Genomic DNA, 21,517 nt, shown 5'->3' with positions numbered 1-21,517 from the left:
ACCTTAGGCGGTTGCCTGGCCTCCTGCGATGTTTGGGCCAATACTTCTCACTACTTCGCAGGGCACTAGAGATTAGTCCAACTTCTTTTTTCTGGCTATCTTCTCATGTCCCAGAATGCGGGCTGAGATAAACAGTTCCACAGTTTGAAATGGAGCCAGTGAAGCGGAGAGAAGTCGGAGGTTTTGCAGGTGGCTTTGTGCTTGGGGGAGGCTGCCAGTGGCTGTGCGCTCACGCACGCGCGCGCATGCATGGGGTGGGGTGCGACGGGCTACTAAGACCAGCACTGCCTGTCATCTGGACACTTCCCCTCACCTCTGCTCAGCATGAATGTTTGTGAGCAAATGGGCATTAAGACAATGGCACCAGTCTCTAGTCGCCATTCCTCAAAAAGAATACAAGCTGCCTCCCTCCTACGAAAAGTCCTTACTCTTGAAGAGGTGCAGAACCCAAAAGTTTATTTTGAGACTTGAAAGACACGCAGGGCTAATGATTTGTGCAGATAAGCCTTTTTAAAACTGATTTCGGAAGCTGGTAGTTACGTCACTTTATTATCAGGAGGGATATTAGAAATCCAGAAGGGAAATGCAAAACATCAGAATGAGCAAAGCTGCCAAAGAGTAACAATGCTAGAGACAGAAGTATCCTGATATTTTGGAGATTCCTGAGGAAGAACATTGTTTGGTCTTTCTGTCTGCAGCTGGGAAAAAGAGGAGGGGTGCCCAGGCCTAAAAAACAACATGAAATAAACACACCATAAGCTGAAGGACACTTTATAAAGTGATGGATAGGAGCCAAAGAATTGTATGCCCCAAGGACTCCAAGCCCCATCTAACGTCTGAACTCCCTTTTGAAAGGAGATTTTCTAAACAATTTATATTCAAAGCTAAACAGACACACACACACACCACCTTCTGTCCAGAGCTAAAAAAAACCCCAAACCCACTGACCTTGCCCTAAACCCTGGATGTTGCTGTTTGGATCCCAGCCTCTGAGAAATCTTTCCATTGCTTCCCTCTGTCAAAATCATGTCCCCTCCAATTTGCTTTGTGTCATCATAAAAAATAAATACAATACAATGTGGGTTAAGTCTCCTTAGGGAGGTTTAGGGTGTTTTCAGATGAGGCTTTTATTTTGCAGCTGCCCAGCTCTTTCATAGAATTCTATTGGGAAGTCCAGACAACAATGGGCTTCTCTACATGAGGGTAAAATTCCACACCTTTCCTGGGACTTCTGCTTCCAGATTCTTTGCAGGATTAAGGTCAGCTCCTTTACATGGGCTGTTTTTCGGGGGGGGGGGGGTTCTTTCTTGGCACGTTCTGGATGTTTCATTATACAGCCACTAGATGTCACTGTGGGATAGTGGAATTGTGCATTTTCACAAGGCTTCTGTGGTGGGACAGAGAGAAAATAGTAGACTTTCCTCATCATGAAAATACCCACGATAATGGTTGCGTTATACTCCACGATACTCCACGATAATGGAGAGGCCCTGGAGGATGATGACATCACGTCTCTCCCTACATGCTTTCAATATAAACATACCTTTTTTTCTCTCTGGAGTCAAGATCTAGAGCAGGGGTGGGCAACTTGTGGCCTTCAGATGTTTTGGCCTACAACTCCCATCTAGGATGTCAGAGAATCTGCAACAGATTCAGATGAGTTTGGATTTCTAAGAATCCGAACTCTGGATTCCACAGCAAACTGGCTTTTTCCGAGTCATGCGGATTCTGTGGACATGTAGACCAGTTTTTAAAAAAAAGATTGAAGAGGTTTTGCATTAATATGCATCTGCACATCTGCACATTAGCACATTTGTGCGAGTGCGTATTAGCACTAATGCGCACTTGCACAAACGTGCTAACGTGCAGTTGTGCAGATGCGTATTAACTCATGCGCACTTGAGCAAATGCAAATTAGTGCGAGTAGAATGAAATTCGGGGGGGATGGGTTCCGTCAGCAAGTGGACAATGGAATGAAAGACGCCTGGCAATCCACAAAGCACAGCTGGAACAGATTCAAGAAAACCTGAACATCCTACTGCCAGCAGCCCTATCCTGCATAGCCAGTGGTGAAGGAGGGCAGGAGTTGTACGCTCAAGCGTTGGAAGGGCCACAAGTCGCCCACCCCCAGAGGCAAAGCCCCCCAGGGAGACAGCCAGTGTGGTTCTGCAGGTTCGGAGCAGTAGGCGGATGTGGACAGCAGCAACCGGTTGGCACCCATAAGGTCACCAAGATGCATCTCTCCCCAAGTGCTTTTTAAAACATTCCCTGCTGTGTTTTCAAGGCAAACGACGAATGGGTGCAAACAGATAAAGCATTCCTGTGAGACTGAGGAAGGGAGGAAGCCTGGGGTGCCAGAGAGGATGAGGGAGGCAACCCAGCCTCACAGGATTATCCTTATTGTTTAGAATTTATTTGCGCCAATAAATATGCATGAAGAGGCTAGACTGTTCTCCTTGGCGTCTATTCCCGAGACCCAGAGTGAAGTCGAGCAATCGCAATGTCTGTTGTGAGATTAACTTTACATTAAACTGGGGTAGATTGGTGTATGTGTGTGTTTTGTGTGTGTGTGTGTGTGTGTGAGAGAGAGAGAGAGAGAGAAAGAGAGTGTGAGAGAGAGAGTGAGAGTGAGAGAGAATGTGTGTGTGTGTGTGTGTGTGTGAGAGAGAGAGAGAGAGAGAGAGAGGGAGCGAATGCGTGTGCGTGTCTTCTGAGAACAGCACATTTTACACATACCAGGGTGCAATCCTATGCATCATTAGACAGAAAAAATCCTACAGCTGGCAGCTTTCCCCCGTCAGCACGGCTCAGGGATGGAGGGAGGGAGGAGTAGGAATTTTCCCTGCTGAGCATGCATAGGATTGTGCCCCTAGTGCCGGAGATCAAACTCACACAAACGTCTGAAAATCTTCTTGTTCGTTTCAGGTGAGCAAACGGAGCCCATGGGTGGGAGAAGGAGAAGGAGGAGAAGGAAAAAGAAGCCAAAAGAATAGAAAGAGTTGACTCGGGCAGGATTTTGCTGTTCACCTCACAGGTCTGGTTTCAGACACAGGTCCTGCGCCGTCATGGCCTAAACACAGTTCTCAAGCAGCAGGCTAGAAGTCTTATTTCCTGTTTCCTGTCTTGATATGCAAAAAAAGACAAACGGAGAATAAATGCAGAGGCTGCCTCCTGCTGAGCCAGGCCCTGGGTCCGCCTAGCCCAGCACTGTCGACACTGACTGGCAGCAGCGGCTGTCCGGGGTTTCAGGCAGGATTCTTTCCTTGCCATACCTGGAGATGCCAAGGATTGAACCTGGGACCGTCTGCAAGCAGCGTGGGGGCTCCCCTGAGCAGTGGCCCATCCCTTGCTTCTCTAGGCAAGCCCAGGGAAAAGCTTTGGTGTGAAAGTAGTCCTTATGAACTTGGACGTCTGCAGATGCCAAATCGGTTAGTTAGCATGAACCAGCTTTCCTCGACCTGTTGTCTTCCAGATGTTTTGGACCACAACTCTCATCATCCCTGACTCTTGGCCATGCTGGTGGGGGCTTAGGGGAGTTGTCCAAAACATCTGGAGAGCACCAGTTTATGGAAGGCATCTCCAGGCAGGGCTAGGAAAGAATCCTGCCTGAAACCCTGGCGAGACGGGGCTGCCAGTCAGTGTCGACAGTACTGGGCTAAATGGAAAGAGGGTCTGGCTCAGTAGAAGGCCGCTTCCGATGTCCTTTTGCTGGAGACGCCAGAGCTTAACAAGGGGGTGATCTTTTCCATGCAAAGCAAAATCTATTCTGCCACGGAACCGTCGACCTGGCCGTAGCGAGAGCAAGCCATTTATTGCTAGGGGCGACTGAAGCTGCAGCTACCGACATGTGCGCAGAACACTTAACGGCACAGCAGCCTTCCTGTCCTCCTTTGCACCAGCCTAGCTAAGACCATCTTTGCCTCTTGCTGCTGGGTGCCAGTGCTTCCCCTGGCAAAGACCCTTGTGCCTGGAACAGCTCCAGGACACGCAGAGATTCAGAAGGTGACAATGCGCCCAAACACAGTGATGCTGCAAGCACTCCAGGCAGGATCTCTGCTTCTCACTCGGAGGCACAGGAGCCCTCCCAGAACAAAAGCTGGCAGCCTTACTTGCTGCCCCATCTTCTGTAAGCGAAGGCTTTGTTGGGAACAAGGGGGCAAGTTTTGGGAGCAGACGGTGTGCCCCACAATCAGGCTTTGTTTTTTCTGTTATTTATCCTTTGCTGTTTGCTCAGCACAAGACGCTGTTGTTTTTCCGCTGTTGTTCAGAAAGGTATAAATATCTTGACCAAAGTTCTCTGTGTGTCAGTGTGGTTTCCCTATCCTGTCTGAGGGAGAGCAACACGCGTAGCAGAACCAGCTCGCAGTTGGACACCTCAGACACTTCTGTTGCAGGTGCCCAAACACCTCGATGACGCTCAGATCCCAGCCCGAGCAAAAGGCAGCACGCCAGCCACAGCCCCTTTTTCCCCCAGAACATGTGAAGGATGTCGTCGGAGGAAGGTGGGGCGGATTTTGCTTTCTCAGCTCTGCTCTGCAAGAATGATAACATCTCCATATTTATCAACCCCAATGTCAGTCACCCGTTGTAGCCTTTGTAGACGCACACGCACACACAGGGCCAAAACAGACATTGCTTTGAATGTGTGTCTAGCTGCTATGTCTTCTTTTCCATTTTACTCTAGAGTAAGTGCAGGAGGCCTGATCCAGATCTGTCCCCCATGCTAGGGTCCCAATCTGAATTGGGGCTCCTGCACGTGCTCTAGAGTAAAAAAACAATGATAGAAAAAGATGCACCTGCTGGACACACATTTAAAGAAATATCTGTTTCAGCCCCCCCATACTTTCTACCTTCTCTCCCCCCACCTTCTCCCTCTGTGGCTTGTGCATCTCTTCCTTTCCTCTTTCTCCCAGAGATGGTTGTGGTGTCACTGGTGTGGTCCACCTTCTATAGGGCACAACCCAGTTTTGGGTCACGACCACCAGCTGGAGAACAATGCGAGAGAGGCTAAATGGGATTCTGTTCCTTTAATGTTTTAACAGGGGAGGGGTGTTCCACACGTGGCTCAATGCCAGATACCACGAATGCTCAAACACCTCAGTGACGCTCGATTCCAGCCCTAGGGAAAGGCAACCAGGGCTGCAGCCCTTTCACCCTCTGAAACGTGTGGTGGAGACTGGTGGCTGCAATGTCAGTGGGCTGGTGCATCTGCTCTGGGTTTCCCCCAGAACCAGTCAGGACTCTAAAGGCGCTATCCAAGGTATGAAGCACCTTGGATAGCTCCTTGGGCGTTCTGACTGAAACCCGGAGCGGATTCACCAGCCCACTGACATCGGAGCCACCAGCCACCGCTGGAAATGTGCTGAAAGGGTGCCTGGAGGAAGGAACGCGTGGACTTTGGTTTTACTTGTGCTCTTTAAGAGCGATAACACCTCTGTATTGATCAGTCAGAATATTGGTCACCCGCTGCTGCAAAGACAGGGCTGGGGTTTGCGTGCATGTGGAGGGAAATGACTGTTCCAGTTTGCATCTGCCTCTCATTTTTACTCTCTCTGTCAGGGGACTGCTTTGCACCTTGCAATAGTCCAAGTGGCAGGTAAAATCACCCCGTAGATTTCATGTAATGCAAATTTTTCTCCAAGATGAATGGCAGCTGGCAGAATTCCCTTTTCTGCAAGACATAAAGAAACTGAGTGAAGACATTGCCTTCCTTTGCATCTGGAGACCCTCATGCCAGGGATGAAAACAGGAAAAGTGGAATTTTAGGGCACAGAATTTAGACTTCTAGAGAAATAAGCCAACCAGTCAGAGCCGTCCAAATCCTGGATATGCGTAGGCAGGTCATGGAACCACCTCCTGCTTTCAGTTACGGGTATATCTACACTACAGACTTAACCTAGGGCAGCAGCCATTCCTTCTCCCAGGGGAGCCTGGGAATTGCAGTTCTAAGGAGAATTCTCAGCACCCTCAACAAACTACAATTCCCAGTATTCTTATGGGAAGCCGTGTCGGTTAAACTAGTATAATAGCAACAGGTGGGTTGGGTCCTGCAACAAAATATTGCAGTGTGTCCTGATCTCCTAGCGGGAGCCTGTTCAGGGTTTGAGCCAGCCAGCCATTTCCCATTTGGAATACTGTAAGCTGCTAAGCAGTTATGCCATTTCCCACCCCCAGTTTCCCATTTCCAACTGACACTCAACACTCTGCAACTGTGGTTCCCACTGGGCTGTCTTGTCAGGTGGTTTTGCCTCTTAAAGGTTTTTTCCCCCGTTGTTTCTACTTCTTCAAACTTTGGAATTCCCCCCTCCCCGCCCCCAACAAGCCGGTACCTCCCTCTTTTTTCTGAGTTTTAACTTCAAACTTGTCAGCACGCTCACCACTCAAGTTTGCTATTAGAGGGAAGAATTCACTATTTGTGCAATAAGAACTCTTAGGTCAGGTCTGGTAGTTGGAACCAGCCATGGAGAGAGGCGCCTTGGTTACATCAAGATTGGGCCACTGTTCTGTGCTCTGCATTGGGCTGCCTATGAAATGTTTTTGGAAGCCTCAGTTGGTCCAGCAAACAGCAGCAACAATGGTGTCTGTGGGAACGTAGCTGTGTTAGCATATCACGCTCATTTTAGAATGTCTGCGCTAGTGACCAAAATGTTTCTGGACACAATTCAAAGAGCTGATTATTACCTATAAATCCCTAAATGGTTTGGGTCCAGGAAAGCTAAAAGACCACTTCCATATTTATTGATATTTATTTAAAGGATTTTTATCCCCAAAAGGCTCCCAGAAAAGTTTACATGTAATCCGTCCCTGCCCACAGGCTTACAATCTAAATAGACATGACACACAAGGAAAGGCATGGGGAAGGAAGGGGGGGGGGAATGAAGAATTCTTTCAGCAGCCTGCTGGAATGACCATTGGGCTCCCATATCATCCTGCCTGCATCCTACGATCTGATGGAGAGACTCTTCTCTGCATCCCAAATGGCTGGATGCCAGGTTAGCTGGGACACAAGAGAGGCCCCCGTCTGGAGCTGTCCTTCAGTTGTGACACACTCTTCCATGGGAATTTTGTTTGGCCCCCTTCTACCGCCAGGTAAAGGTGCTTTTGTTCAGGCGGCCTTCCTGCCCATGTTGGTATTTGAAGCAGAACCTGCTACGCTGCTTCAGTTTCTTTTGGCTTTGAATTGTTTAATTATTGATTGTTCTGTTGTGCTCTGAATGTTCTTAGCTGCCTTCGGAGCTACTTTGGAAAGCGGGAAGGTGGGATGTAAGTTATTTGAATCAATCACAGAGATAGAGAGAGAGGGCCAGTCCAATCCTAGTCTTGCAGATTCAACACATCTGCATCCCCCCCGCCCCAGTCCTGTGGCAAGAGCCCAGCTAGCCAAGATGTGGGATTCACGATGAGCCACATTGTGAGCTCATTGCGAATAATCTGGAACTGAGTTATCAGGGACTAAAGGAGTCCTTCACATACCAGTCTAATTCAGATCACAAAGTTTGCCACCATAAGCCACAATGAGGCCCAAATGGTATGGTATAAATGAACACAGAATAAATTGCCGGATGTAGTATTCATCTTTCATTTATAAGATCATCATCCTTTTCATTCAATTTCACAACAGCCCATGTTTACTCCAGCATTACACAGGGGAAACTGAGGCCTGGGACACTGCATATTACCTGAAGACCACAGCTTATCTGTGGCTGGCCTAATGTTTGGATCTCTGCCTCTTTCGTCCAACAGCTGCCTAGCCGTTGCCTGTCCATCAGCTTGTCACTGAAACCTTCCCATGTCTCCCTTGCGACGTGTGCGTCCTCTTGTTCCTGTCCCGAGGGCTCGCTGGAAATCCAGCTGGGCATAGCAGAGCCCTTCCTGTTTGGCAGAGCGGGAAATGCAGTTAGTTGTCGGGGAGCTGAAGGATGGCCCTGGCCAGCACAGTTCTTTAAACGCACATAGCAACACCCCCCCATGCCAGATCCGGGCCAAGGCACAGGAGGATGGGGAGCTTTTCTCTGCCACAGTCCTGCTTGGAATCCGGCCCTTCCCCACTTGCCTCCCAGAGTGGCCATGTGCTCTTTTCCAAAGGACCGCCCTCCATTTGAAGGCGTCTACACTCTTCGGTCTGAGGGTCCAATTCCAGTTTAAAGATAAAGAACCATCAAAACTGTGACCCGTCACCCGTTAGCACCTCCACAGCAGACTTAACGGGCAGGCCCACCAGTCTCCCAGGCACACCCTCCCCTACTATGGTGAGATGTATAGTATTTCTATTTAAACTACAGTAACTACTTATTATAATTATGAAATCGTTATTTAGCTATTGGGTGGTAAAGAAATGTAATTTAAAAGTAAAAATGTGCAAATTGGCACCCTGCTTTTATCCTCTTTTTGGGTGATCTCTAGGGCCTGCCATTTTCAATGGGGGGAAGCTCCTATTGGCGCCAAGACCCCGGGAAGCTTAAAGAAACAAAGAAACGAATAAAAAAGACCAATACCTGTGGTATATCTGAGGATGGAGGTTCAGAGACCTGGGGCTGGGAGGCTTAGGGATCAAACAGGAGTAAAGAGAAAAAGAAGAAAAGAAACCAATGAGAGGCTCTTCTACTTTCAGTAGTTTGCTGCTACATTTGCATTTTTCCTGGAATCGTCAGCACTTTGTTTCACTCAGTTATTTCACTGGGAGAATCCAAATCATGTCATTGCCAAACTGCTTGTGGAAAATTATAAAACTTTGGACGCAATCGCAGTACCACTCTCTCCTGCTTTCTCCCCAAGAGCTTTGGCCTCAGATTTTTTTAAAAAATGATCTCTTTACTGTGATAAATGCAAGTAAACTAATCAATATCTTCTGTATTGTTTTCCCAATAAAGCACAATTGAATGTGTGTGTGTCTGTGTGTATATAGGATGAGGAAAACCATGGAAGTGCCTGGGTTGGCAGACAGGAAATAACTAATTAAAGTGTCAATTATGGCTGGCAGAGAACAAGAAAAGACCACTTGAATGGACAGCTTATAATGCCTGTGACTAGGAGGGAAATGATGGATTTAAAGAGCCACTCGAGGTCTGGCAAGAACAGTATGCAGAGGCAGGATGGCCTGTGTGCCGGGGATGCTGCAGTTGCAAGATGGTCCCTTCCAGTTCTGAAACTCTGTGGATTAAAGGTCCTGTCACTGGAGAAACTAGGTAATAACTAATTACTGGGCTATTAGCCAGAAGAAGCAGGACCTGCGATGAGCAGCACTTGCTGCTGAGTAAACATTCGACGGAACAAGCCCCCTATGGAGGCCCTCCTGGCGCCAGGTGAAGACCACCCTCTGTTCCCAGGCATGCAATGGCCTATGGTGGGGCATTCATGCCAGCTGTCTCGAACAGGTCTAGTACTGAAATTCCTTATGAAATAGTTTTTAGCTGTTGGCGGGAGCAATCTATGGCCACTAGACAGCGGCTAGACAGCCATAGGCTATGCTGCAAGGTCGTTTCCCGGAAAACCGACCTCCCCCAACATCAGCACTGCCTCGGAGGCAACGCGGAGAAGCCCTATCCTCCATGCTCAGAACAGGAGTGCAGAGCAGCTGAAAAGGGTTGGGGCTGGGGGTGTTCCGGGGCGGGGAGAACAGTTCTGCGTGTACGACACATCCTCTGTGTCGTACACGCAGCCGCCTCTCCCGCTCAGCCCCCCTGCAGCAGGGCAGGAGAGGCGCGGGAAGAACGATTTATTGTAATGTTGTGTCGTGTAATGTTGTGGCTTGTAATGTTTGTTTCTGAATTGTTGTGAACTGCCCAGAGAGCATTGGCTACTGCACAGTATAGAAATGAAAATAATAAGAAGAAGGAGAGGTGGTGACTGCAGCACAGGGATGTCAAAAAATTTATACTATGCTTTATTGTAATGCTGTATCATGTAACATTGTGGTTGCTAATGTTTGTGAATTGTTGTCAACTGCCCAGAGAGCTTTGGCTATTGCACAGTATAGAAATGAAAATGAAAATGATGATGATAAGGAGAGGTGGTGATTGGCAGCACGGGAATGCTGTGGCAACTCTGGTGCTATATTAAGTGACATGTGGAACCACCGTTTTAATTCCAGCCCCTCCCCATTGTGGCAAAGTGATCATTCCGTGGCCCTAAAGGCCCATCTTGTGGCAGCCACGGGAGAACGTTGGCAAAGCCAGGCTGAGGAGGCTGCTTAAAGGCATGAGATGACTTTACGAACCCAAAATGGATGCCCCGAAGGTGTAACTACTGTGTGCTGGGGCATTGGGAAGAATATGAAAAATGCTTTGCTGGGACAGAATAAGGCTGTAGGTAGCTCAGTGTTCTTTGCCAGAACAAATTCCAGCGCTTGCTGGTCCCCTGGAAATGGGCCAGGAGTCTTCCGGTGGAGAGCGCCTACCGTCTGTCCCGTTCTGAAATATAATCCTTGCATAGGATTACCCTGGGCATAAAGAGATTCTAGGATAGTATCCAATATTAGTCCTACATAGAGTAGACCCACTAAAATGAAAGGGACTTAATTTAGCAAACTGTCCAGAGAGCTTCGGCTATTGGGAGGCATCGAAATACATACAAGAAGTCTCATTCATTTCAATGAGGCTACTCTACACAGGACTAGCTTTGGATACCACCCATGGGTTTTATTGTCGGCAGGCATTCCTAGGATGCGAGTCCCGGAGTTACCTGGCCTGGAAGCACAGAGTCGGTTCCAAGGGACGCCCAGGAAGAGCAGGAGCAGGGCCAGCAGGCCCACAGCAGCCAGGGGCACCGAGTAGCGCGGGCAGGTCTCCGGCTCAGGGTCTGTGGAGGAAGCGTTGGAAACAAGACAACAGATTTGCTGGCTCGTGAACTGTTGCTGTTGAAAGACAACCAAGCCTTCTATCTTGCTCCCCATTTCATTTTTAAACGGCGGCAAAGGGCAGAGCGCTCAGCATTTGCGGGGCAGAATGGAGCATGGAACTATGGTGGCACATACAAGCTGTTCATCTGCAACACCGGCTTTGGTGTGTGACAAAAGTCTCAACAGAACCTCTCCCACAAGGAACTGGGCGCTCCAAAAACAGGCCAGAACTCCCCACCCTCCAGGCCAAGGAGAGCGCCATGGGGAGTGCTCCCTTACCTGAGGCTAAAATCCCCGCTGAACCTCCCCAGCCCCGTTTGTGCAAAGGCTGGTTGTTGCTCAAGCGGAGGAGAGGCAAAAAAGCCTTCTGGCCAGAGCGCTTTTCGAATTCATAACAAACCTGATAGGAGCTGGGACGGCTTTAAGCATTGTATATGAAGGCAGGTGAAATCACTCACGGGAAGGGAATCTGCCACTTTTCTTCATGCTGGTGCCAGAAGCGTTGAACCGGACTTTGCAGGTGAAGGTCTCGCCACTCCTGCGGGACTCCACGGGGACGTGAAGGAGACTGAGGAAAGTCAAGGAGCTGCTGCTGTTTTCCACCAAAAGGGTCTGTCCCTCTTGCTGGAGACCTCCAGGGACATCCCAGGACACCTGGACCAAGTTGGAAACTCCATGGACCATGCAAGCGAGTAGCCAGCTCTGCATCAGCTGGGAAGGTGGATCGTGTGCAGGAGACTGCAAAAGCATCACCCGGCTGCTTGGGGTGTAACTGTCTGGTGAGAAATGGCTCAGATGACACATTGCCCAGGAGGACCAGCCATCTATTCAGACCAATATTCCAGAATTTCCTCCTGGTGCTAATCTCCTCCCCATCACGCCCTGAGATCTGTAGCTCCTGCAGGGGGTGGGTGGGGGGCTTGGCTGTCTCCTAGGGGCTTTCTCGGTACAGGTGGGATGCTTACAGTGGCTCATTTATTTATCCTGCCTTCTGGCCCTAACAAGGACCCCCAAGACAGCTTCCATGTAAAATCAATCAACGAATACAATGAATCCTTACAACATAAAAAGACAAATGAAACTCTTAAACAGGCGCTGGCAGACTGAACCAGAAAACGACACAGCAGATGGGCCAAATTCACCGCAGACCAGATGCCTGCAATGCACCGGGGTTCTGTAGCACCTGCAAAGTTGCTTCTGAGCCAGCAAGGTGATGAGTTTCCTTGGAGGTAGAAAACGCGAATCCATTGGCCACATTGTGCTGAGTTTTGCCATTTCTGAGCCGCTTTGCGGCCATGCCCTGGCACGAGCCTCGCCAGCCCAAGAAGGGAAGTACGGAACATGCCCACCCAAGTGGAATTGCAGTTCCCAGATCAAAGGTCTCCACTAGAACCAGTGTTGTGCCAGATTCACTCCTGGGGTTTCCCTCAAGGAACCCTGCAGAACTGTAGTCCTGTGAAGGGTTCATGAGCGCATTTAAATTCTGACAGACAACTTGAGTGGCCTCCCAGAACTTCAGTTTCTCCAGGTTGTTCAGAGGGAAGACATGACAGGGTGGAACTGGCTCAGGTCTGTAGTGCAGACGCTTGCCTCTGGGGACTGGACGGGAAGGGGCGAGAAGCAAGCGACAGGGAGCCCAGGGGCTGGCTGGCTGGAGGAAAGGGGCAGAGCAGCCCGAGAAGTGGGGGCACAGGGAAGGAAGGACAAAGGGCCCTGGAGTGGAAGGCGGGAGAGGCCAAGGGGACAGGGGAAACCCTCGCACAGGGCCGAGGGCCAGTAGGCAGGCAGGGAATGGAGGTGCCCTCGAGCGTCGGTGGCTGGGAAAGGGCCGGGAAGCCAGGGGGCAGGCAAACCAGAGAGGAGGGCAAGTCCCATCCTATCAACGGCGTCTTTCTCCTTTGCCGTTCTTTCAGTTATGGGTCTCTCAAAGGGCAGACACCTCCTGGCACGGCAGGCACTGCTTGCGGTGATGTGCTATGTGCGGAGCTTGTCGGAGAGGGACCCTCCAGAACGCCGCCTGCATTCACTTTCCCCACGCAGCTCCAATGTGCTCTCCATGTGCTTGCACATAACCAGGTCAGCCTCAGGATTGGGGGGGGGGGGACTCGGCCCCAGAATTTACCTGGGGCTGGCCAGGCAGAAGGCCACCTCCACACACCATGCCAGTGGCTGGCTGGAGGTCAGGTTGGGCACCATTTAGGGGAAGGTCACGAGAAAAGAGCCCGTCCCGGACTGCTCATACTTCCAGACCTGCGGGCGTGTGATGTGCAGTCACCACTCAGCATTTTCACTGCAGCGCTCAGCCCTGTGCACTTACCCCCGACGATCAGTGAAGGCCCAAGACGGAAGTCACAAGATCTCCTAGCACACAGATATTGCCCTGAATCAATCACTTGGGCGTCAGCGATTTCCAGTATCCAAGTTTGCCCTTTAGTTTTACAAACGAATTTGCCTGTAGTGTTGTTATCGTTGCAACTCTTGAGCAAAAGAGGCACTTCCCCCTCTCTTCTTTTGTACCAACTGACTGACAATCCACCATCTTCAACTTTTTCTCCAGAATCGCACCTGATCTCTGTCTTGACCCCGATATCCACGAACTGGAACTGCCACGTCGGGTTTTGTAACAACTGAGCTTGCAACACTGTGGAGAGAACGCAGCAAGAACTGTTACACTTGTGACTTCTTCAGCCTTTTGCTTCCTACCAAAAGGACACTAGAAAGACTTGGGAGTCGCTTGGGATCCCCTGTGCGTTGCCAGCCTGGCTGCGATCGAAAGACTAGTACTGTGGAACACACAGGGATGCACAAAACATTTGGCCACATTCTCTTAAGATGTCGCAGAGCAGAAACCAGCAAACACATCCAGATGCACAACGGAAAGAGTCAGGGAAAGCAGAACAGTTACCTGTGGAGGCGACAATGATGCCCGCGGCCAGCAGCATCGCTGAAAGCAGCAGCAGCAGCACCCCGGAGCAAGAGGAACCCACGTCTGACGTGCAGCTTCAAGGAGAGGATGTAATGTGGGGCCAGACAGTTTCTGGTAAGGGAAGACCTCCGCGTGGGCGGCGCAGCGTGGGGCGGGAGGGAGCCAGTGAGAGAAGTCAGTGAGGCAGCAGTGAGGGATCCACCACCTGCATTTCACAGAACTCCCACTGGACCTTGGTTCTCTGAGACTCCTAAACAGGACTGCAGGGCTCACTTGGCTTCACCTGGCACAGGTCTTGCATCTCTGCTCCTTTCCTCGTATTTGCTCTTGTATGTGCTGGTGTTGTGTGCAATTAAAGGCTGGCCCTGGTGTTAGGAAGATTTGTGGCACCACAGCGGCAGAGGGGAACAAGTATTCCGGGGTGCCAAACAGTTAGCTTTCGATTAACTTATTACTTAGTAGAGGTTGGGGGGGATTTGGATCCTCTGCATCAGGTGGCAGAATGCTTCCGTCCAGTTCATTCCTTAAAATCTCTGATGCTAAAAGTCTCTCTGCTTGCCTGGTTTAAGAGAAAAGACACCCAGTAGGCTCCCAGTAGGCTCCCAGCAGTCCTCCCAGCTCTGTGTGTGCAGGACAGAGGTGGCTTTCATCTCCCGACCGACCACCATCTTTGCGTCCGCAGGAATTGCCAGGGAAGGGAACTGAGAGACGTTACAGCACAAGGGAGCAGAGGAGATCCTTTTGCCAGCAGGTTTCCTTCAGAAGCAATGGAGGACAAGGGGACGCGCATCCATTTTGCTGGGATTATTCTACTTTCTCTGCACAGTAAGTATTTTTGAAACCTGATCTGTTTATCAGTTCCATCTCACATCGTTGTAAGATAAGATTTCATGGAGTAGATAGTGGTCTTGGTTCTGCTTTTAAGGCTTCGATCCTAAACAGACTCACTAAGCAAGTAAGCCCCATTGAACACAGTGAGACTTACTACTGCGTAAACGTGTCCAAATTTGTGCTGCACATTTTAAGCAGCCTTGAGTTTGAATTTGCATGGAAAGGTAGGGTAGCGTTATTTGGACGGACGGATGAATAAAATGATTATGTTCAGGGGAGCCTTGGAAAGCATGAAAGCATTTTCTCATCAAAGATATGAAATACCTTTATTTTCATAACCTCAAACTGGCTTTTTTTAAAGGACAAAACCAAAAATATTGTATTTCATTTCAGTAGCATATTACAGTGAATCAGAGAGGGTCAGATATCCCGCTGTAGAGATACAACAAATAGGATATTCGAGATGGAGTGCTACCACTCAAAAGGCCCTGGGCAGCAGTTCTGTCTTTCCCTCCTTAACAAATTTGTTCGTAAGAAAAAAGATGGAAGAAGTGCTGGAAGAAACATGGGAGGGTTACAAGTGGAAGGTCATTGGAACCCCCCCCCCCAATTCCAAGAGTGAGGCAGGGAGGCTGCAGGGTAAAAGCCTCGGCGAGAGGCACCCACAGGCCCTTCCTCAGGAATTAGGATGGAGCCTTAGCAAGCTCCATCCCAAAACTCTTTGGATTGGATCCAGATTTAGTTATGCTGAAATAATGGTATTTAACTTCGCCATCAGACTAGCTAAAGTGCCACTGATTTCAAAGGGACTACTCTGACTATGATTAAGTCTGGATCCAACCCTTAGTGTGCTGTTCAGAAAAGCCTAATTTTACCACTAAGGGTAAGAAAAACCTCTTCCAAGAATGACTGTTGATTTCCTCCAAGGCTATCCCAAGAGGGCACCAGGCTCACTAAAGGTTAGTTTAAACCAATAGTTTAACATCATTTTATAATGCCACAGCTTGTATTGTTGCTTCCGCCAGTTCAGCTTTACATGAATCTTTCCCATGTATTTATTCATGCATATAGAAATTTCTATCCTGTCCTTCTAGAGCACTCTTCATGGTGGCTTACAGTGCTTTAAAATTGCATTATTATAAAATACAATAAAAATACATACAATGCCAAAGAGTTCCTTTGCTTTTCTGTTGTAGCTGCTGCATCACAGGGGAATTCGGAAACATTGCAAAAGTCGGTACAGATCATAGTATCTCCTGGAGACCATGTAAACATCAGCTGCAACCTTCCAGAAGGACTGTACGCATCAATGGTGACCTGGTATAAGGAGAACCAAGACAAAAGCCTGCACAAGATTGAGTGGAGTTCTCAATTGTCAAAAGGAGAAGGAAAGTACTCAAGAAAAGGGCACCATCTCATCCTCAACAATGTGCAAAGGAAGGACTCTGGAGCGTATTACTGTGCTGCATTCATCAACCAGAAATTCAAAATCACGAGCAGGACTTGGCTGATCATCTCTGGTGAGCGTTCCAGCAGATTTTGAAAAATGGTTGTGATGGATTTTAATGTAGATCCACCCAACTGCAAACCTCCTCCAGGAAATTAAACATGTTCCAAACAACAGAACAAAAAAAAAAATTGGGTGTTTCCAGATGGAGAGCTTCTAGTCCAAAAGCATCAAGCAGCTTTTCCATATTTTCCTCCTAAATGTTTTTTATCCAAACAGAAAAAAGATGGAAGAAATGGTGGGAAGACACAAGAGGGTTAGAAGTGGAAGAAGGGTATGCCTGGACAGTCAGTGTAATTCCATCAGTGAGGAAGGGTGATTGCAGAATAAAAGCCTCATCCACAAGCACCCATTATATACAGGCACAATAAGCCTTAGATCAGAGTCAACAAACTAATTCAATAAAATGCAGATATGCAAATACGAAAAAACGGATCAAAAAACCCACCACCACCCCCTTATACAAAACCAGCTGATCCTCCGGAGGCCTTTTCAAACAAGACACTTCTCTGTTTCTTCTGAGATGTTTTGTATTCCAGTGGTGACTAGCAGCCACCATGCAAAAGGCCCTGATCCTGGAGCAATGGTACATTTCCCCCTGTGTAAGGAACAAGAGGGCACATATGGAGAGAGGGAGTCCCCCAGGGTTCATAGCTGAATGCCTATTTTGGAGAGAAAAAATATATATAAATTGCTGCATGACTCAAAGGATTCCCCCCCCCCCCATTGTTTCAGCTTTAAGTTAATGTGGACTCTGACTACATAGCAATTCACTGCATAGGAAACACTAACTGTATTTCTGAAAATTTCCCAGCAGTTACAGAGGTTTTGGTTAAGGCACAAAACCAGTTCTTCGGCCCTTTTTTATGTTTTGTGCAAAATTAACATAAGAAGACTATCTTTGTTATTCTCCAGGATGGGAGGTGAAATTAGAGGAAATCTTGCATAAGTTTGTTAAAGATCAGAAATACCACACTTGAGTTCTACCGGATCTGTTGGGTTATTCTGTCTGTTTTCAGTCACTTGTTTATTTTTAATCTGTTCTTTAGCCCTTAGAATGTAATCTCTCCTCACTCTGTTTGACTTAGTTCTTTAGACAACACCCCTAAAAAAGCCAATTCAGACATGGGTATCTGTCCAACACCTTCCTCAGTGAAGACTGATTAAATAATTCTCTGCAATCTGTACAACTTCTTTAGATAGTTCTTTCACAGTTTTTTTGTCCGTCTCCCTGCCTGGTTTCCTGCTTCTGATGTATTTAAAGACATTGCTTTGATTGTCTTAATTTTTTTTTAGCAGTATGCCTCTCACACTCTGTGTTTGCTTTATAGCTAACCCGAGTTCATTTAGTCCAAGTCTGTATTCCTTTTTGTTCTCCTTGTTTGGAAAGACTTTCACTTTTTAGAGAAACCTTCTTTGACTGTGCTGGTTAGCCACACTGGCATCCTCAAGAGCCTTTTTGCAGCATTCTGATCCATGCTTCTATCTGGTTTTATTGTCATGGTTTTAACTAACTGCCGAATGTCCTGAAAAGATTCGACCCTTTTCATTCACCCTTTCAATTACTGAATCTCCCCTTCCCCAGATTTGTGAAATTTCATCTTTTAAAATGAAATATTATTTACTATGCTTCTCATATATGTTCATTTTGATAGCACTCTGGTTCCTGCCTTCAGTGAGATCTCACACCACTTCCAGGGCCTCCTCACCGGGAAGTCCAGGGTCACCTCTGCCTCAGTTCAGCCCCACATATTCCAAGGCAGATATTGATCGCATCAAACCTTGTCTCTTTTTAGTCACACCATGAATGCAACCCAGTAAATGTAAGACTAGTTGAAATCACCTGTTATAACAACCTCCCTGCTGTCTTTGTGTATCATAGAATCATAGAATAGTAGGGTTGGAAGGGGCCTATGAGGCCATCGAGTCCAACCCCCTGCTCAATGCAGGAATCCAAGTCAGAGCATCCCTGACAGGTGGCTGTCCAGCCTTGTCTTGAACGCCTCCAGTGTGGGAGAGCCGACCGCCTCCCTAGGGAATGGCTTCCATTGTCATATTGCTCTAACAGTCAGGAGGTTTTTCCTGATGTTCAGCTGGAATCCGGCTTCCTGTAACTTGAGCCCATTCTTCCGTGTCCTGCACTCCGGGATGATCGAGAAGAGATCCTGGCCTTCCTCTCTGGGACAACCTTTCAAGGACTTGAAGAGTGCTATCCTATCTCCCCTCAGTCTTCTCTTCTCAAGGCTAAACATGCCCAGTTCTTTCCGTCTCTCCTCATAGGGCTTTGTTTCCAGTCCACTGATCATCTTTGTTGCCCTCCTCTGAACCCTCTCCAGTTTGTCTGCATCCTTCTTAAAGTGTGGTGCCCAGAACTGGACACAGTACTCCAGATGAGGCCTACCCAGTGTTGAGTAGAGGGGAACTAGTACTTCCCGGGATTTGGAAGCGATGCTTCTCTTAATGCAGCCCAAAATGCAGTGGGTGTATTTCAAGATCACCCACTTATGAAATGCGATTTCTGCTCCAACAGCTGAGAAGAAAGATGAGGTATATTAAATATTGCAATATCCCAGAAAGTCAGCCAACTGACCTAATCAAGTGATGGACATTGTATACTGTGTCAGTTAGAAGCAGCAGGATTGACAATGCAAGGGAAGGGGAACTCCATAGGGGTCAACCATTTAAGGAACATAGTGTTTATATGGCTCCCCAACCCATCCACAGCCCATCTGGAGAAGCAGAATTAGGATGCTGGAATCAGTGTGAAATTCACCTTCTTCTCTGGCCTGGCTTTTGGTGGGTTTGGGGAGCAAAGATGGGCTGGTTTTAGATTTTAGTCTGTAACAGGTAATATTTGGATGGTTATGTATTTGGTTCAGCATTCAGGTTGTTTGGAAGCGTTGTTACCTAGACAGAGCCTATGAGACGGGACGGGATAAAAATGTAATTGAGAATTTGTGGTGATCCTTCTCAATGCTCTTTCAGGAGCTTCTAGACCAAGCCTTTCCATCCTCACGCCTTCCCCCTTGGAGGGGGCTCAGCTTACCGACAGCATCCCCCTCCTCTGCATCTTCTTCAATGCAAATCCCACTCAGAATTCTGTCTCTTGGACTGTTGATGGACAAACATCTATGGGCCAGAAGGATATTGACATGACAGATGGGGAAGGAGCCTTCCACATTTGGAGTTTAAAGCTGATTCCTCCAGAGAGATGGGCCCAAGGGATGTCCTATACCTGTGCAGACCGGGAGGAGAGAAACGCGAGTGCTGTGGTGCCGACAAACGCAGTCCCCAGGAATGCAGGTACAGGAGGATGCAACAACTCCTTCAGTGCATCTCCCAACGAACGTAGTGTTACAAGCTCCCCACTTCCCTCTGCGGTGAGATGTTCCTGGGGCGTAGCACTTATGTGAGAGTATTTCAGGCTGAGCCCAGGTGGAGGCAGACAGCGTAACCCCACCAGCGCCCCACCAAACCCCGGTGCCCCACACCAGATCTCCAGAGAGACTCCCCCGAAAGGCATTTCCCAGAGCTCAAGGCGAGCCCTCTGACCCTTTCTCGGTCCTCCTCCAAGCCCCACTCACCCTCCTCTGTCCGTATGCCAGACTCCTTTGCAGCAGCCAGGCAGCCATCTCAGGACATTATGCTATTAGTACACATATTTTGCATCACACACGTTTCGAGGGTCCCCGCTCCTAGCTGAGCCAGAGCTGCACAGAGTGCAGCTCCCCAATGACCTGTAGCAGGGGGCTACAGGAGCGGTAGGCTTGGGGGAAAGGGGGAAACTCATAGGTGTTCTGGGAAGACGTTCCAGGCAAGTGAGAGAGCTGGAGAACGAGCATGGAGTGGTTCAAGGGAGCAGGAGGCCATCAGATGTCTGTGGCTGGTAGACCTGGAGGTCGTACGGCCATCGGGCGGCATATGCCAGGGGACAAGGGCGGGGACGCAGGGGGGCAAGGCCACGGTGGCAGCGAAGGACGAGGAGCTTATGCTGGGTACAGAACGCAGCAGGTGCTTGAGGGAGGAAGGCGTCAGGGCCTTGGTGGATTCTGGGGCTAGGACCAGTTTTATGGACGAGGAGCTTGTGCCACGTTCCTTCTGCCTCCCCCTTCGCAGTCCACTCCCTCCTGGAGACAAGGCTTCAGGCTCACTGCTTTATTAGTCAACGGTCAGCTTCTTTACTCATGCCTGTTCTCGGAAACGCCCAGACTGAGACGCCCAAACGCAATGAGACGGCTAATCTACCCATCTGTAGTATCGCTAGAGGAGCCGAGTGGAAGTTAGGGAAGGTGCCGGCAGTCTGGCATGAGCGTCGCAGCCAGAGGTGCTTGGCAGGGTGCCCTCCCGCAGGGCGGGTCCTCCCGCGTGGGCTTCCGCAAGTGGCCGACCTGGTTGCGTGCCTGAGCTGTGCCTCCGACTCCTCCTGCTTCGCTCTGCGCCGGACCCCGGCACCCCTCAAGTCACGCCCCTCGCTCCCCCCCGAAGCCTGGGCTCTCGTGGTGGGGGAAAGGGAGTGTTCAGGCTGAGCCGCCCGCGTGTCAAGGTCCTGGGAAGGAAGCCTCGCCATGTTGAGCTCACGAGGGAGGGGGCCTCCCCCTGTTCTGGCTGTTCCGATTCTGAATCCGAGCTGCTCGACATCCCCACATGCTCAGATCCATTCCTGACAGTTTGCTCGACAACGCAGCACCTCTGCTCTGCTCCCGCCTGTTGAAAGGGGAGACCGTTGGCAGGGGGCCCCTCTTGTCTGGAGCAGTCACTCGGGTTACAACTCCGGTCCCCTCGGGTTCCCCGGGGCACGCAGAACAGGTTCGGCTTCATCTGGCCAAGGTGCCCGAGTACCCAGTTGGGCTGGGCATATCCTGGCTGGCGACGCACAAGCCCCAGATTTCGTGGAAACTTCATCACGCGCTGCTCGCGTCCCCTCACCGTCCGCAGCCCTGCTTCCCCACAGGGCCGCGGCTCAAGCGTGACCCCCTCCATCCCCGCCAGCCTCACTAGCCTCTGCTTCACCTCCTCTCGCTGGAGATCGCAGGTTAGCTGCTTCGGGGCCTGGGGCAGCCTGAGAGGCTCCTGGAACCTGCCCCTGCGGAGCGGCCGGCCTCTCGCAAAACAGAGCAGCATGAGCCTGGAGCTCTGGCTCCTCGTGGTGCCGACTGCAAGGGGGGAGGCCGATCCGTTCCTGACCGAAGGCCAGTGTCGGGGGGTGAATGCTACTGTTGCGGGATGGGGCTCGGCCGAGGTGGCCCCTCGGGATCCCTGCTGACTCTGTACTTCTTGGCTCCGTGATGTCTGTAAGCACAGAGCTCCCAGGGGGTTCCTCCTGAGGCAATACTCCTGGAGCCCTGAGGACGGGACTGCTGGTAGCTGGCGATATTGCAAGGAAGCTCAGGCGGCCCAAGAAGCCGTGGGCGATGGG

The 21,517-nt window shown here is 49.6% G+C and overlaps 2 protein-coding genes across 2 annotated transcripts in view; one reads left to right on the top strand and one right to left on the bottom strand.

The window, feature by feature from the left end:
- Positions 1 to 21,517, top strand: part of LOC146334690 (uncharacterized) — a 29,410-nt gene that overhangs the window by 727 nt on the left and 7,166 nt on the right. The window contains exons 2-5 of the mRNA XM_084823625.1: positions 2,926 to 4,502; positions 14,446 to 14,588; positions 15,791 to 16,114; positions 19,087 to 19,404. Of these exons, the coding sequence (XP_084679751.1) occupies positions 4,411 to 4,502; positions 14,446 to 14,588; positions 15,791 to 16,114; positions 19,087 to 19,404 (877 nt within the window). The 5' untranslated portion in view covers positions 2,926 to 4,410. The remainder of the gene's footprint in view (positions 1 to 2,925; positions 4,503 to 14,445; positions 14,589 to 15,790; positions 16,115 to 19,086; positions 19,405 to 21,517) is intronic.
- On the bottom strand, positions 6,776 to 14,431 carry LOC146334691 (uncharacterized). Its single transcript, XM_084824478.1, has 8 exons — positions 14,426 to 14,431; positions 14,037 to 14,128; positions 13,743 to 13,837; positions 13,155 to 13,478; positions 11,296 to 11,613; positions 10,681 to 10,797; positions 8,496 to 8,542; positions 6,776 to 7,872 (listed from the first exon to the last, which is right to left on the bottom strand). Exons 1-8 carry the CDS (start codon positions 14,429 to 14,431, stop codon positions 7,774 to 7,776), a joined length of 1,098 nt encoding a protein of 365 aa, XP_084680604.1. The 3' UTR covers positions 6,776 to 7,773.

Source organism: Heloderma suspectum, chromosome 17 (genome assembly GCF_057233095.1).
Source record: "Heloderma suspectum isolate Gila_16-S chromosome 17, 16-S_ref, whole genome shotgun sequence".
In the NCBI taxonomy this organism is placed as follows: Eukaryota; Metazoa; Chordata; class Lepidosauria; order Squamata; family Helodermatidae; genus Heloderma; species Heloderma suspectum.
This window is presented reverse-complemented; position numbering and strand designations above follow the sequence as displayed.

What these genes read in the sequence shown, in the direction of transcription:
- LOC146334691 (XM_084824478.1), bottom strand. An exon ending in AAGTGGCAGATTCCCTTCCC is followed by an intron (nt 10,798 to 11,295) that starts GTGAGTGATTTC and finishes CTTCCTCCACAG; the next exon opens with ACCCTGAGCCGGAGACCTGC. An exon ending in ACTCTGTGCTTCCAGGCCAG is followed by an intron (nt 8,543 to 10,680) that starts GTAACTCCGGGA and finishes TTGATCCCTAAG; the next exon opens with CCTCCCAGCCCCAGGTCTCT.